Consider the following 18,204-nt stretch of genomic DNA (forward strand, 5'->3'; position numbering starts at 1 on the left):
GAAATAGGCAGGGTGGTGGTGCCTACCCGTGCGGACTCGCAAGAGGTCCTACCACCAGTAATTACGCAAATTATGATTTTGCGGGTTTGATTTTTATTACACGATCTTATTCCTTCACCGTGAAAGTCAATCGTGAACATTTGTGAAGTACGTATTAAATCTCATTAGATTTTTTTTCTCCTAACAAATATAATAACTCATTGCGTATTTTTATGGATAAAGATTCACTGAATCCCATAAAAACTTCGCTGTGTTTACATGTAACTTTTTACACAAGCGCCATGTTTTCGAAACTACCGCGCTTTATCGCACGTTATATATTTTGCGGGATACTAACGAGCAAAGTTCCGTACTTATTCCTATAAACTACACGCGAACAAATACATTTTTATTCATTAATGGCTGCATAATATTAATTCTGGAGTTTTCTAAAAGAAACGGTTCACTTTATTAGCTTTCATGACTTGGTTATTGAAAAATCGGCTCATAGAGGCAATGATTTTTTTTATCTTCATAGTAACTGACTCTTCAAATCAGATCGCGCCATATATATCTACATACCTATCGATATAGTGCACACACATGTTGACAAGTAGCATTAATGAAAAGTACAAAAGATGGGATAAGCGCGTGAGTAAAAAAGATAGCTATAATTGGAACGATTGCACTTGTTGTATTATTATTGCATTTGTTTAGACGCGACTAAAGACGAAACGTCCCAATTGGCCTGTTTTCGAGTCTTCACTTGACGTGCGCTTGAAACATATCTGCTTCTTTTTACATATAAAATATCATTGCATAGAAGATTTCAAATGAAACAAATGCAGTTTTGTCGTTTAATTTTATATTTTCTAGAATGTCTCAGGTTTATTGGTAATTTTGTACATACATTTCAACTATGAAGCTAGATACGTTAAAGATAAGTGTTATATTTAACTAAAAACCCTACATTCGATTTACTTACAAAAAATCACTTAAAACTAATACGATGACAAACTAATAGTTGTCACTAAAGTTATAAAAAATCCCGCAAAAATAAAACGATAATGGATATAAAGAGATATAATGCATATAAAAATAAGATAGATAGCTCTAGACATCGGAAGGAAAATGTCATATTTGCTTTTTTCGAAAATCGCCTATTGCAGGATTAGCTAGATCACGTTGTACAGCGTTTATTTAAATAAATCCTACCATAAAACAGTTGCATATACATCGGGCGCATAGATATGACATTAAAAGCTCATATAATTAAAATTGTCCAAATTGGAGCCGCGGATATCCGATCCGATACGTAGTTATAAGATCGAATCTGTACAAGTCGCGAATGATGGAGTTTTACGATTTTTTTCTTGTTTTTTTTAATCATTCTATAATCGTCGATATTTTGATTCCTATACAATACCCATGCTCGGGTAATTAATATTGAAAAAACAAAATAAAAACTAGCAAACCAAAAAATTTATATAAATACCGAATTTAATGTTTGCGTCACCATATCCTCATCGTTCTTTTTCCCATTAAACCTTTATTATTATTTCTTATTGTAGTAAATATCTTATCAAATTAAGAAATATTTGGGCAACATTGTGTGTTTAAAATTATACAATATTCCCACGATACAGCTATTCATATGTACATTGGACTATGCAATGATATACTACGAGTATTTGAATATATTAACTAAGTAAATAAAGTATACAATATAATTATAACCTATATCTAATTTTACAACTAATTTAAAGAAGAAAAACAAAACTATGAATCCTTAACTAATTCAAAAAGTTTAAATGTTAATTTATTTTTACAAATATTATAACATCATATTATTTGAAATGAAATTTGCTTTAAAAATTTTTTTGGAATAAATTTCATACTCTTCTTTTTAACTATTTTCAGATATTTTCAATAAAGTATCCTTGTGGCTACATAGCTTTACATTTACTACTTGTTTACTACTACAGCTATGTTTCCGTTTTTTTTTCTAATTCTTTACAAATCTAAGCAATTGTTTTTATATTTTTGCTCAAGGAGTTCGAGGTTGTCTATAATCTATAGCAACAAATTAAGTCTACAATTACAATAAAGTTGACTGAATGTCTTTGTGAAAGTAACTAATCTGATTTTCAATATCCAAAGTAAAATGACTTTCATGGTGACCCTAGGACAAACATTTAGCGTGAGCCTAAGCTTCGAACTCTTCAAGCAAAGACTCGATTCCCTAGAGCTTTGTGTGCGGCGGAGAATCGGCCACGCTCGGCGTGAGGGAGAGCCGCCTGATGTTGGGCTTGTCGTACTCCTCCATGGACATGGCGCGGGACATGCGCCTCTCAACGCCGGGCGGCGGGAGGGACGTCAGCTGACCTTGTCCTTGGCAGAACAGTAAGAGTGACTGCGCCACTTTGGCCGGCTGGAAGTCATAGCAGATAATATCTTAATATCCCTTGAGACTGAGAGAGTTGATTTTCTTAAATTTGTATACTGCGATAAATTCAAAAGTACCCTACTTTTCCAGTTTTTTTTCTATGTTTTGATACAAACGAAATACTGCTCACTCATCACGATATCTCTGAGGATATCCGTCCAATAGACTTTAAAGTTATAGCATTTCTTTTAGCTCCTTTTCTTTTAGGTGCTCGCTATGAATTTTTTTTTATAGATCCTATCCAAAAAAGAGACTTTTCACCTATCGTAACATGTACATAATAGCAACCCTTAAGAGTAGTATAAATGAACACGGTCACTTTTTGCTATAATAGCACTAGTAGTCTGTAGACTAGAGGGCTGCTTAAACCATCTCTTTAGGCCGAAAACGCAATGTGTTTTATTTCCTTGTCAATAACAACACTGTCATTCGCTCGTGAATTTTCGGCACACCTCTAATATGTGTATTTATTTTTTGTTGCTTAGATTAGTCGACGAGCTTACACATTACACACAGCCCATCTGGTGTTAATTGTTTACCGGAGCAAAGACATCAAAAACCTAAAAATACCGCCACCACCTACCCTGAGATATGAGTTCTAAAGTCTCAGAGAGTTTTACAGTACAACCGCTCCCCTCCTCTTCAAACCGAAACGAATTACTGCTTGAACTGCTTCACGGTAGAAATAGGAAGGATGGTTGGTACGGTGGTGCGGGCTCATAAGATATCCAACCCCACTAATAATTACGAAACTATATTTTTTATATTACACGATGCTATTTCCTTCACCGTGGAAGTCGTTCGTAAATATTTGTTAAGTGCGTATTTAATTAGAAAAATTGGATTTCTGTCTATGGGGGGATTCGAACACTGGTAGTCTCGCATCGCTCAACACGAATGCACCAGGTGTCTTATTTTTGAGGCCACGACGACTTGAAGTTAAGCTTTAAAAATTAGACTTCTCATTATTCGATAAACGTTCATTATTTTTATTCGATTTTCAAAACCAGTTCGTTATCAGTCGATGTTGTATGGGTTCCAGATTACATACCGCTTCGGCCAATACGTCACCGACTCTCTCGACTTTCAGTATAGTGACTCTGTCACGGTCGAGCTCCTTGTAGAGTTTCTCGATGACGCTGCTGTAGGGACTCAGCGTTCCCGTTATGAGCAAGATATCAGGTCGGCAACCTTTCAGGAGAAGGTCTTTCCGGCTGCAAATGTACAACAGAAATAGGTTTTAAGCGCATATGACATTTTAATGAAAGTTTTAAAGTTACGAAAGCATTTTTCGAAAACAATATGTTTGAAAGAGCACAATTTTAAGAAGAAAAGATAAATAATAGTAAAAAAAAAACTAAAAAAATACGCTTTTATAGAAAATCCAACTAAAAAATAGAAAATAAATTTTAATAAATTTGAATTAAAAATAATGTAAGAAATAATGGTTTTATTGTAAAAAAGGGGTCAAAATTATGTTCAAAGATTCCGTTACATACTAACATACATAAGTCTGAAGCTAATAAAAGCGTATTAAAAATTGACATTAACAAAATTAATTTGAGAATGTCATTAACGTACAGCTAGTCGAAGTCAAACAAATATGTCTTAATGAGGGAACTCAATTATCATTAGTCAGATCTTAATGAAAGCGAACAATGTGAAAAGTAAACGATTTCAAATATGATATATAAAAAAGTTTTATTAAAATTGGTTCAACTCAAAAAAGTTCTGAGGTTCTGAGGTTCACATTAAAAAATCCAGTCTAATCGCGAACTTCCCCCGTCTTTTAAAGGCTGTTAAAATGCTTAATCACTATTTATTTCTATTATAAACATTTACACCTCAACTTACTTGATAAACGCTCTAACAAAGAGCTTGATGTTGTGCGGGTTGAGATTGCCGCGAAGCCGGGACCGGTATTCCGCCAGCATGCGATCTTTTTCATTCGGTTCGCACGAATCGCTAGAGATTTGCTGTAAATAAATTTAGTTCATATATAGTAGTAGCTATCAGAAAAAAAACTGAGTTGGGCTCAGAACAATATGATTAAAAGTATATTTTAATATAAAAATTCTTGACAACTGATAATTTTGGAAGCGCGTCCAACAAAACAAATAAAACTACGCTGAGCATTTCAAAGATTGACTCCTAAATTAGAAACTAAATTTTCTATATTTGAGGTCGTCGTGGCCTAAAGGATAAAGACGTCCGATGCATTCGTATCCAGCGATGCACCGGTGTTCCAATCATGCTGGCAAGTACCAATTTTTCTAATGAAATACGTACATAACAAATGTTCTCGATTGACTTCCACGGTGTAGGAATAGCACCGCGTAATAAAAATCAAGCCCGCAAAATTATAATTTGCGTAATTAGTGGTGGTGGGACCACATGTGAGTCCGCGCGGGTAGGTATCAACGCCCTGCCTATTTCTACCATGAAGCAGTAATGCGTTTCCGTTTGAAGGGTGGGGAAGCCGTTGTAACTACACTTGAAGACCTTAGAACTTATATCTCAAGGTGGGTGGCGCATTTACGTCGTAGATATCTATGGGCTCCAGTAACCACTTAAGACCAGGTTGGCTGTGAGCTCGTCCAACCATTTAAGCAATAAGAAAAAGAAAAAAATTTATAACAATTGGTAGAAAATATTACCCCCAATATTAATATTGTCGGAGGTTTTTATAATGAACAACATGAAAAAGATGCAAATTTTACTCATCCAACTTTAAAGTACTAGTTTTTGAAGTTAAACCCTGTTAAACCAAAAAGCGACACTAAAAAGAAACGAAAATATATATCTACAAGATTTAGCTTGCGAGAGAATGAGATAGAGCTTCTGAAGTCGTCGTGGCCTAACGGATAAGACGTCCGATGTATTCGTGTTGAGCGATGCACCGGTGTTCGAATCTCAGGCGGGGTACCAATTTTTCTAATGAAATAGGTACCCAACAAATGTTCACGATTGATTTCCACGGTGAAGGAATAACATCGTGTAATAAAAATGAAACCCGCAAAATTATAATTTGCGTAATTACTGGTGGTAGGACCTCTTGTGAGTCCGCGCGGATGGGTACCACCACCATGCCTATTACTGCCGTGAAGCAGTAATGCGTTTCGGTTTGAAGGGTGGGGCTCCAGTAACCACTTAACACCAGGTGGGCTGTGAACCTCGTCCACCCATCTAAGCAATATAAAAATATATATAATTCTGATGCTTTCACTTCTGTTACTTGCGAGTTGCAACATATAATTATTTATGATACATTAGTTGTTACCCGCGGCTTCGCCCGCGTGGTTACGAAAAAGTGTCAGTGTAGTTTCCCATGGGAATAAGATGTTTTGCAGAATAAAAGTAGCCTTATCGCTTTCTTGACCTAATGTATTTGTTGTAACAAATACACAAGCAAACAAATAACAAATACTTGGACATTTAAAATATTATCGATTAGTATGAATAGGCACATGTATTCACGGCTTATATATTGTCAAACCGTCACCGGAATCTATTGCTGACCACAATTCATCTGCTGTCACCCACCTTACACTATGAGTTCAAGGTTTCATATAGTATGAACAGCCTACCTTGTACCAGATTCAGGTACAACGGTTGCAACAGTGTTAGTAGATGTCTGCGCCGAGAGGAGCTCCGTCTGGCCTTGGTGGCGGAATGGCGGCAAAGGCTTCTGCGCCCTACCGCCGGCCTCGCAACCGTCGAGGCGATCCGGCCAGTACTCGACGACTGGCTCGGGAGAAGGCACGGATCCCTGTCGTTTAGGGTGACACAGGTGCTGTCGGGGCACGGTTGCTTCGGCAAGTACCTGTGCCGCATAGACAGGGAGCCGGACGCTCGGTGCCACCACTGCGTCCACTGCGGGGAGGACACGGCGCAACACACGCTCGCCGAGTGTGTAGCTTGGGAGGAGCAGCGCTGTGTCCTCACAAATGAAGTAGCAACCGATCTGTCGCTGCCGGCCGTAGTGCGGAGGATGGTCGGCAGCGCAGAGTCGTGGGACGCGGTGGTGTCCTTCTGCGAGGACGTGATGTCGCAGAAGGAAACTGCAGAACGGGAGAGGGAGATCTCGACTCCCTTCCCCGGCCGCAGAAGGCGCACCGGGCGTAGGACAAGGGCGGATAAGGCCCTTTTCCGCCCCCCATGAATAGGTCCAGGGGCGAGGGACTTGGGAAAGCCCTCGCCCCCTATTCGATGGACCTGAGACGGAGGCGCGTGCGGGTGTCGGCGCGTGCCTCTGAGGCGATGCACGGAGTAGCTGAACGTCTCACTACCCCGTGCAGGAGACGAGGCCTGGACAGACCGGGCCAGCACTGGTGTGGGGCTGCGGAAAAATTTGGATTCCCGCGGCCCTGCGCGCACGTGTGGGTGGACACCGGGGTGGTTTTAGCCGGTAGGAGTCCGGCACGCCCCTCCGCTTTTCCCCAGGCAGAGGTAGTCCATGAGGATTTCCCCCCGAAAAAAAAAAAAAAAAAAAGTGTTAGTAGATGTCCGATATCACCTTGATCACCGCCACCAATTTTAGTAAATTGTCAATCGAAAAAAAACACATTGAAATACCTGATAGCGATAATCAAGATGTCCTGGCACAAAACTCACATGTCCAAACTTATGGTAAATCAGGAAGTCCTCTTCGGACTGAGAGATATCTGCTCCCCTCCATCTTGAGAACCTGCTTCTGAAGGCATCAGCTACAGAAGAAGTGGATGCGGTACAGTTGACGAGGACCAATCCGAGAAGACGGCGAGGATGGGCGAGCCCACATCGAGCCAGAATATTGGCACCGGCGCCCTCGCCTATACCCACTGCATAGCGAATGTGGAGGAAATCCAGTACCGTTACCAAGTCCTCACCCAGAGTCTGGAGTGAAGGGAATTGATACCTGTTAACAAAAAATGGTAAGCTCGACCATTATGGCACATTCAGTTTCTATCTTTCGCATATTAGACGAGTATTATTCAGGATATAAGGGTATTTATTATTCAGAGTACACTCAAATAGGGTTGTGCCTATTTGAAGATGTGTGTATAGCTTACGAATCAGGTAAATCCGGAGAGTTTTCTTCGTGGCCTGGCACATCGATGTGGATGAAGCAGGACCTCTCCTTGATCTCTGACATAGCTGGACTGTTCACGAAGTCCACCATTGATGAATCTACAAAAAAAATGTCAAGTAAATTTTCTACCAATTTTTTATATATTTGATAATTACATAGAGTGAATTTTTAGTTTTGAAATTGAAACCACGTTTTAATGTCTAAATTGTACCTCCATTAATTACGCAATATTTTTTTGAAGATTTGTTTTTTATTACACGGTGTCTCTTCATTATGGAACTAATATGTGTACATGTGTAACACATATTTACGTATTTCATTAGAAAACTAGCTGAGCCCCGCGATGTTACCCGCGGTTATTGTGGAACCGCGGGGCGAAGTTAGTCTAAAAAAAGTAGCCTAAGTTACTCCTTATATCATCAGCTACCTATAAGTGAAAGTCTCGTCAAAATCGGTCCAGCCATTCCAGAAATCAGTCGGAACAAACGGACAGACAGACAGACAAAAATTGTAAAAAATGATATTTTGTTGTATGTACTGTATATATATTCATATGCATATTATTATGGTAAAATGCAGTTATTTCAATATTACAAACAGACACTCCAATTTTATTTATATGTATAGATATGATATTTGTCGCGAGATTTGAACACCAGCATAGTTGCATCGTTAGAGTGCAGATTAGTTAGTTTAAATACACTGGTGGTCTTATCCTTTTGGTGATGACTTCGTAGCACACACGACCCACTTTATTGAAACCACGTAAATTATTGCATTGTATAATGAATCACACCATTTCAAACCTAGTGGTGTTGGTGTACACATAAGGTGGCACTACTTTTAGTATTATAATCAGATATTTTGCATTTGTCTTGCACTTTAATGTCATTGCTATTAACAATCGTACAATTTTGGAACATTGGTTAATAATTAAATATCTAAGGGGTTGTATATTTGTTGTTCAATTTCGTAACAAGTATGAAACTTTTGGTTACTGTAAATAAATAAAAAAATAACAAGAGCTATGCTATTCCAATACAATATCGGTAAAGAGATTTTTTAGTCAGAAACGAATTTAGAAGAAAAATATTGAGGCGCCTATTAAATATAATCTGTAAATTTTCCATTTGTCTTTTATAGACAAAAATGATAACAATCCATTGATTTTTTGGGTTCATAAGAAGAATGAAAAGTGGATTGACGATGCTACAACGCAATGAAAAGCGCACGCAGCTAGCGGACGCATTGTATCACGCATCAGCTGATTATGAATTGTCTTACAATGCGTGCTCGCAGAGAACATCAGTAAAATTCATTACTTTGTAGCATTACTTTCATTATTCCTTAATGATATCTAAAAAAATGTATAATTACTTACGGTTGGTGCCTAAGTCGTGAACGGTCAGGAAGACACATCTTTTATCCTGCTGAGTCAGATCCCCCTGATAACAAACATATCTATCATCCAATTGTTTTGTCTTATATGACGACATGTTATGACTGGTGGTTCTTCTGTGTCTGCACGGGTAGGTATCACCACCCTGCCTATTTCTACCGTGAAACAGTAATGTGTTTCGGTTTGAAGGGTGGGCAGCCGTTGTAACTATACTTGAGACCTTAGAACTTATAACTCAAGGTGGGTGGCGCATTTACGTCGTAGATGTCAATGGGTTCCAGTAACCACTTAACATCAGGTGGGTTGCGAGCTCGTCCACCCATCCAAGCAATAAAAAAAATAAAACTATGAAGTCTGTGAGAACAACCGGTGTAATTACTGATTTAAACTATCAATCCACCAGTTTGAAGATTAATCTGGCTACTTTGTATTTGTTACCCGTTATTTCATTTCGAGAAATTGACTTCGGGTCTCAAGGTACTTACTACCTTTTCTATCTGTGACATTCACGACTCTGAGATCCTAGAACGTTAAGCTATCTGCCCAAATGTGCCAGTGAAAAATAGGTAGGTGCTGCTTTTAAGCGTCGAATAGTAAAAGAAAAAGATTCACTTTTAAAACCAATATAAAAAAAAAGAAATCGTTTCGACAAAACGTGAATGCAGATAGTAATAATAGTAGTAGCAAACAAAACTATATTATTGTTGCTGATGATATCACCACCCAGCGTGTTTCTGTGGCGAAGCAGTCGTGCGTACCAGTTACAAGGGTTGGCACAGCCGTTATCCTTAAAATTGAGACTTAAGCCGAGGTGGATAGCGGCATAGACACTTTAATATCTACCAAACTACGGTAAGTAATTAACGTCAGGTGTGCTGTGATTTCATTTACCGGTCTACGCAAATAAGCATCCCAAAAAAAAACCTGAATGCTAAACTCCTCCGAGAGACAGACTTTAAGAAAAAAAACAAAAATATTGACGGTATTTGGCACTTTAGTCATAACAAAATAAATTTCAAATTGAAAGCAAGGTGCCTAAAACTACCAACAGAATCTATTGGGAGCCTACAATTGGTATAAAAAACGTAAATAAAATTACAAGAAAATATGCGTGTATTTAAATATTAACTTTTTCGACTATCTTGAGTATAAAATAAACTGCAACGCAAATCAACCAAATTAAATAAGCTATCATAACACTTCAATTCGAAGTAAAAGAAAGACTACTCATGTTAAATTTAATTAGAAATAACGTAATTTATCATAATTAAAAGAGTTGACATACCTTGGACATTCCCTGGGCAGCAAAATGATTACAATTTATACATTATAATATAAGCAAGTTTTAAAAAAATTGTCTATACTAATATTATAAAGAGGAAAGATTTGTTTGTTTGTTTGTATTGAATAGGCTCCGAAACTACTGAACCGATTTGAATAATTCTTTCACTGTTTGGAAGCTAAACTATTCCCGTATAACATAGAATAATGTACTACAACTTCGTAGAACACATTATTAATTACAAAAAGTTTCGCGATAGCATATGTCTAACTATTATAGTTATGCCGCAATAAGTTTTCTTTTATTTAAAAAATAAAACAACGTCAAATATCGTTGAATTTTTTGTTAAAGACCCGAGCGTAGCCGGAGCAGGCCGCTTGTCATAAATAAATTCAATGCTTATACTAGATTGTACCGAGAAAACTATTTTCATACAATTATAAAACTGGAATAAACTAAGTATAAAATTAATAAAATATTCGTAATAAAAATATTCGTGCTTGGGTTTACTAGCAAAAAAATAAAAATAATGGACTCATTTCGACCCACGTTTGTTTAGGTAAATCGAAAGAGCAATGGAGGTGACATTTCCAGATTGGCATCCATTACCACTTTCCCGGAGCATTTAGTGGCGCGAAATGAAATGTCAAGTTGGTAGATTACTTTCAATAATAATTTTCTTTTACCTTGGGAGATAACCTTAGATGCCTTATTTTATCATGGTAAAATGGCATGAAGTGGCGATTAAAAAAATTGTTTTTATCTTTATGTTATGAAAATTATTTAAAAAAGTTACACAACTGACTTTCTTCTTAATTTATAATATTTGATTCCAATACAATTATAAAAGCGGTTTTGTCAAAAATATTACTTAGAAAATACCGTACCATATTCGTAGTCGTGCCATTTTCAGAAAATTGTCACCTTTGAACTTGATATTGATAACAGATCACCTTATACTAGTATAGAGCATAAATATCAGGTGTCAATACAACTGAACGAAGGAATTGGATGTCAAAGATCAAAAGATGTTATTACGTTTGAAGGCACAGAAAATAAAAAGAAGGGTCGGAAGCCGTTGTGGTTTTTTCTTTTCAGAATTGATTAGCTACGACTCTCTATAATGCAAATTTTCGATACGAAGAATGTAATATGATTAGTAATAGCTTTCTTAAATTATATTTGAAGTAAAAAAATATATAATTATATTTGTTAAAAAATAAGGAAGTTATTTGTAAAATCTAACTACTACTAATTTTGGAGGCGAACTGAAACCAGAGCAAATAAATTTTACTTAATATTCTATTGATTAATTTATGTAAGTCCAAATTGATATTACGTTAGTTAAGTTTAAATTTATCAAGACAACCAAAGAGATATTTAATACTTGAATAGCTTAAGATGTTTCTGAATCCAGCCCACAAACTTTCTTGGAAAATTTAGTTCATAAAGTTGAATAAATGAGATCCTAAAAATGAGTACAATTTAGATTATGAAAGTAAAACGGATATATTTTAATTTGATATGTACTCACTTGTACATGAACATGTATGTCTCCACTCCGGTCGGTGCTGACCACATATTTCTGTAACAATACAAAGAAACTTATTAAAATTAACAAAAAAATCTTTGACATATAGCATGAAGAAATCCTAAGGTATTTCGAGTAAAAACCTCACGTACCCAATTCCCATTATTTATTCCTCATAATTATTAAATTGTTTCTTACTAAATTTGTTATTTTATTTTCATAATTTAAATATCACATCTCAAAAATATCACTATAATTCTTTAAAGATCTACTACAGACAGTTCACATTTTTTTATGAAATCAATGCATCCTTCAATCTCATTCGTCTACAATTAGAATATTATATTTGTTGAAAATAATGAACCTTTAAATATTTACATTACTTGGTACTTTTAGATGCGATTTACAAATCTCTGGAATATCTTTCGAGATGGTGGTAAATGTTTGTTTACACTTTTTAATTATAGTTAACAATGAAATCCAAAACGAAGATTATCATGCCCAAATTGATCGACAATTCTAAAAACTCAATCAAATAATATCAAACGGCAAAAAGTAAGAATCAAACGTAAGATTAAATAATTTAATTAATAAAAACGTAAGATTCGTTGTAGCTTAAAATTGGAAAAATAATTTCATATGTGTAAGTAAACATTTAACAATGAAATCCAAAACCAAGATTATCATGCCCAAATTGATCGACAATTCTAAAAACTCAATCAAAAAATATCAAACGGCAAAAAGTAAGATTCAAACGTAAGATTAAATAATTTAATTAACAAAAACGTAAGATTCATTGTAGCTTAAAATTGGAAAAATAATTTCATATGTAAGTAAACATTATGTGACGCTTTTGAAATTTCAATGGTAATATTAAGAAAATAATTGAAAGGAAATGTAAATTATTGGAATGGTAATATTAAGAAAACAGTTTGAAGGAAATGTAAATTACACCGCTTGGTCGGTAGCAGTAGCAAAGGAGCAGGAATCAAAATATTGAGAAACGCATACTAAATGATCTCAATATTAATTTTTTTTCATACATTAATTTGTGTTTTTGTACAGTAATGACTTATATTATGAAAATCAACAATTAATGCGCATTACGTTTAAGAAGTTCGACGTAATTTTCTTATTCATTTCTAATTCAGCTATTATCATTGGCATTGTGAATAAATATGTTTAAATTATTGTTCCATCTCCATTTTTATGTCATTATTAAATTGATTACTACCATTAAATGGACTAACTAAATGGATAAAAATATACTTTGTGCTTCATATTATAATACAATATGAGTTCATTATATTGCATTTTTCTATGGAGCAATGTAGACGATGTCGAAACTGAAGTATATTTATACCGCAGTGCAGCGCAGTTAAGTACAGATCAGATACAGAAATACAAAATTTAGCATACTATCACTTTTTTTTCAATGGATTGTGTCCGTTAAAAATATTAAACATTTCCACAGTGTCTGTCGTTACGCATTTGCGTAGCGCGAAAATACTATGAACAAATAATAATATAGGCTTTTTGACGATCGCTCGATCCGACTCTCTTATAAATGACTATATGTCTTTGATATGCTTGGACTATTCCGACATTCACAATTTTGTTTTTGAAGTTAAAACTTCTTTAGAATCGTTGTGATTTCAAACCGGATGCAACGGAAAAAACGACACAAATACAAAATGTGTAGGATGAAGCCAGCAAAGAATGAGACAGCAATATACATACTATTTAATACAGCGCCATCTGTGAGATTTTTTAATACTAACGTGTGTATGAAAGCTCTTGTAGTGAATTTTAATTTAGGATTATACGTGAAATTAAAATATCAATTCACAGAGGGCGCTACCTTACAATTATTTACTAATGACAAAATTTTACATATACTTAAGACGTTTAGGATAATTGTATTTTAATTTTGGAAGGTTTCACTTTTACCACGTGTGAATTGCACACATTTTTTTTTATTCATTCAAATGTGATTCCAAATTACGATCACATATTGGAAAAAGGTTTGTACAGCGTTAGGATCGCACCGCATAAAATAAAACTTCCACTGTTCCAAAACTTGCTCTTATTGTAATAAAAAATTATCTAACACCTTTTTCTCGCCTTAACCATCTTCGCCATCTTCCTTTTCTCTGTCATTCTCCGTCTGTCATTCTCTTTTCCCTTTTTTTCCTTTTCTCTCATTCACATCTTAACGCTCCGTTCTACACTCTTTTCATTAGCGATCCTACATACATTTTATAGAAGAACGTTTAAAGAACTTAATTGACGTTCATTACTGGTTTGAAATACAGCTAAACTTAAAACGCACCATTTTTTTTATTCTAGATTAGATTTTTGCATAAAACAATTGAATCACAATCCAGACCAATTAAAACGCAATACAAGTACTCTCAAGGCTATCCGATGCAGTCGGCTGATAAACAAACATCGTCCTAGTACACAATTGTGTTTACCACCGCGCACCAGAAATAGAACTAAGAAAACGTATGCGCACATGCGTACGTGTATCGAGCAGCGTATTTGAATACTACATTGTTTTTTTTTTCTGCCTATTCTGGTAACCTCGAAGGGTTATTCTAGTTTCACAGAACTAGTAGGTGAGCTCACGGGGCTCAAACCGGGAGTGTTGCTAACACTGGCCCTTGTAAGAGCAGTGCTTCGCAGAATCTACCACCGGATCCGAAACGCGACCCACTGATAAGATCCGGCGAGAAACTCAGTGGGCTGTGTCTAAGGGTTAATTTACTCGTCGAGCCCTTCGTCGCAAGTGACGGGTTCGGCGAGGACGGTGACCGGTGCTTGAGGGTACCTAAAAGCACCGTTAATGGATCGGGAGGAACCGTGATAACATGTTTAGGGCGACGTCGACTGTTTACCATTCGGTCCACAGGATCGGGTATGATATAATGCATTATCCAAAGCAATGTTTGACAAAAAAATTATAATAATAAGCTTAAATTCGATTAACTGTGTAAATCATAATTTTGTTGTGTATAATAATAATAAAAACTAGTCAATTGTGGACGCTCTGCGTTAAGTACCCCTAATTGTACGTAATTCAGCAATTTATCAAAATGAACCGCGTCATCTGTCATGTGTCTAAGGTACTATGACCTAACCTAAAAGCTATGAACCTTTTCTAATGTTTCAACAACTGTATTTTCAAGGCAATTAGATAAATTATGTGCGATTTAATTGTAAGAAACATTCGTTGTATTTTTATATATGAAAATTGACGTTCACGCTGGAGGGTATTGGTAGTTCCGGATGGTTGGTAGATGTTAAGCTATCTGCTCGTCTGACAGCAATAAAAAACTATTTTCAAATTTTCAATGTGCCTACGATTTCGTAAGACCGTGTGGCTACATTGGCTTTCATAACGTGTACCAGATACCAATATTTTGTGAGTGACTTCGATCCTATCGAACTTTTTATCGAACGACCTTTGCGATGGAATAACAACATCCATATATTTATAACATAAATAATATATGCAGACCAAATATTAATGTAAAATAACGTACCAACTACGACTACTCTGTTTGTTGAAAGACACACACATAAGCTGTAGTCACTAAAACAAACTCATAAGAAAAAAAGAACAACTGAAACAAGAGTTAAGTTTAAAATTCGTCTTATTGAAAACAAAAGAATTCTCTAGAAAACGGAGAGGGTAAATATGCGCAAACAATTCAGTACATTTTACAGTGTTATACTAAATTAGAAATCAGTTTTAAAACAAATAAACATTATGAGACAATACTAGTAAAATAGTGGTGGTGGATTCCACACAGATATCTACCACCACCCTGCCAATTTCTGCCGCAAAGCAGTAGTGCATTCAGATTTGAAAAAAATTCGGCTTTGAATATATATTTTTAAGGTAGTAAGTAATGCCGTGCAGCAGTTAATGACGGGCGGGTGACTGACAATTTCAAATTGACTTTTTGATTTTAAGTAAAAGCGCCTTAAACAGGTCGTCTTAAGATATCTTCTTAAGATTCTCGTCTTAAGGTCTCTTTAAGCTAATATTTTCTAAATGTACAGAGGATTTCAATATTACAAATCTAAAGTAGATGCTTTTTTTGTTTTTGTTTTTTGGTGTTTTTTTTTTGTCTGCGACCTATAATTTATATGCTTATAAAGTTAATAAATATCATAATGTTATTTATATAAAACTAAGACTAAACTAAAGTTTGAATTTTTTTTATTGCTTAGTTGGTCGGACGTGCTCACAGCCCACCTGGTGTTAAGCGGTTACTGGAGCCCATAGAAATCTACAACGTGAATGCGCCACCCACCTTGAGATATAAGTTCTAAGCTCTCAAGTATTCAGTATAGTTACAACGGCTACTCCATCCTTCAAACCGAAACACATTACTGCTTCACGGCGAAATAGGTAGGGTGGTGGTACCTACCCGTACGGACTCACAAGAGGTTCTACCACCAATAAAATGCGGTAATGTATCGTTTGTGCTATTGAGTTGAGCCTTTGTATAGTTTCGTCAGTACTTCAGGTACAGTTTTTATCTTTTTTTTTTTTTTTTTTTCCTACCTTAGCTGATAGCCCTAGGGGCTATGTCAGCGTAACCCTAACTTTAGTAGGTGAGCTCACGGGGCTGAAACCTGACGATGTTGCTAACACGAACCCTAGCAAGAGCCGTACTTCGCAGAATCTACCACTGGATCGGAAACGCGACCCACTGAGAAGATCCGGCGAGAAACTCAGTGGGCTGTGTCTGAGAGTTAATTTACTCGTCGAGCCCTTCGTCGCAAGCGACGGGTTCGACGAGAACGGTGACCGGTGCTTGAAGTACCTAAAAGCACCGTTAGTGGATCGGGAGGATCCGAGATGACGTGTTTTGGGCGACGTCGACTGCTTTCCATTCTGTCCGCAGGATCGGGAATGATTTTATCATAGTAGCATCATAATATGAATTCACCAAGGGCGCTATTAGTTCAACAAATTAATGTTTTTCGTACACACAGTAATAGTCACAATATAGCGTTGCTGAAATTCAGTTAGTTATGTACAAATTCTTAAAGGTAAGACACCGTATGCAAGTGGTGTATTGTAAGTACAAACAGGAGACTATTTTTCGGTATCATTAGCGTTATCTTCTATCTATCTATCTATCTATATATATATATATATATATATAAATGAATTACCGTTTGTTAGTCTCGCTAAAACTCGAGAACGGCTGGACCGATTTGGCTAATTTTGGTCTTGAATTATTTGTGTAAGTCCAGAAAAGGTTTAAAATGTAGATAAATATGAAAATGCTCGGAATTAAATAAAAATAACAATTTTGTTTTTCCTTTGATGTGTCCCCCGTCGGACGGATTCCTTTTGTTTGTTTTGAGTTTATTTTATACAAAAGTTTAGGTCTTTTATTTATCGATTGAGGCACTACGAAGTCTGCCGGGTCAGCTAGTTAATTTATATAAAACAATGCATTGCGATTCAAACAAACAAAACTAGTCCACGTTGAGTATATATTCAATCGCAATTAAACTGTGACTGTTTTTCTGGTTATAATGAACTACACTAAAGTACGAACGCGTTGAAACTTTTATTGGCCTTTAAAACTAGTTTAGTATGTATTGCAGACGTTACAGGAATAGATCGGTGGAAATACTAAACGCTCCAAATATAATATTATGCTGCTAGTAAAATAAATTCAAGTGCAGCTCACATCAATTTCGTAATATGAGTTCTTACACGTTTAGTGTAACTTGTTTGAATATGTATACATTTCTTTAAAGTATTTTAAAATTTTAAAAGTTTTAAAATTCGAACCGTCCGCGAAGTAGAAAATTAAAATCTCCCTGTATTCGTAGCTGTGTGACTACACCATGGTCAATTCCTAGGGTCATTTTTTTTGTCAATGTCCATCGAACGAATGTAATGGAGTTAAAACTTGTAATAGGGCGTATCGAGCTGGTGCTACTATTGTCTATTTCTACCACGAAGCAGCTAAGAGTTTTCATTTCAAGGTATTCCTCAAGATAATAATCTTACGTATTTTAGAATTTTATTGTTTTAAATTGTTCATTATCTATTACACATTGCTGATAGTTAACTGTACTCGGGAATACTGTTCGATTTTTTATTTATTTAATCATAGATACACTTCAAAAAACATAAAGTTTGTTGGTATACCTATTATGTCGCTTAGAAATCAACAGCCGCGATTGATAATTAAGCAGTGCCTTTTATAACATTTGGACAGATGTGTTTTAAATACAGCATGTTCTTAAATATTCACCACATACTCAGCTCATACATAATTAACACGCTATAAAAGCATCTATCCAATAATCTTGAATACTAGTATTAATGCAATCTGGATTAATTTAGATTCAGGAATCTACAAGTTAATTCGAAGAAATTGGAGATTCTAACTGATAATTATACAAAAAAAAACATAAATTCATCTTTGACCCTTTGACTGGAATTTTCGTGTTC

At 35.8% G+C, this 18,204-nt stretch overlaps 1 protein-coding gene across 10 annotated transcripts in view; it reads right to left on the reverse strand.

Annotated features, from left to right (window-relative positions):
• Positions 1-827: 827 nt before the first annotated feature.
• LOC114250492 (uncharacterized protein ZK1073.1) overlaps positions 828-18,204 on the reverse strand; it is a 45,478-nt gene continuing 28,101 nt past the window's right edge. For 7 of the 10 annotated variants that reach the window (XM_089736847.1, XM_089736846.1, XM_089736845.1 and 4 more), the window contains 7 exons: positions 11,712-11,762; positions 8,878-8,941; positions 7,477-7,594; positions 7,001-7,322; positions 4,280-4,401; positions 3,477-3,639; positions 828-2,410 (listed from right to left, as the gene is read on the reverse strand). In XM_089736847.1, the coding sequence (XP_089592973.1) occupies positions 2,222-2,410; positions 3,477-3,639; positions 4,280-4,401; positions 7,001-7,322; positions 7,477-7,594; positions 8,878-8,941; positions 11,712-11,762 (1,029 nt within the window). In that variant the 3' untranslated portion in view covers positions 828-2,221. The remainder of the gene's footprint in view (positions 2,411-3,476; positions 3,640-4,279; positions 4,402-7,000; positions 7,323-7,476; positions 7,595-8,877; positions 8,942-11,711; positions 11,763-18,204) is intronic. The other 3 variants (XM_089736849.1, XM_028184385.2, XM_089736842.1) reach the window with 1 other exon arrangement.

Source organism: Bombyx mandarina, chromosome 22 (genome assembly GCF_030267445.1).
Source record: "Bombyx mandarina strain Sakado chromosome 22, ASM3026744v2".
NCBI lineage: Eukaryota > Metazoa > Arthropoda > Insecta > Lepidoptera > Bombycidae > Bombyx > Bombyx mandarina.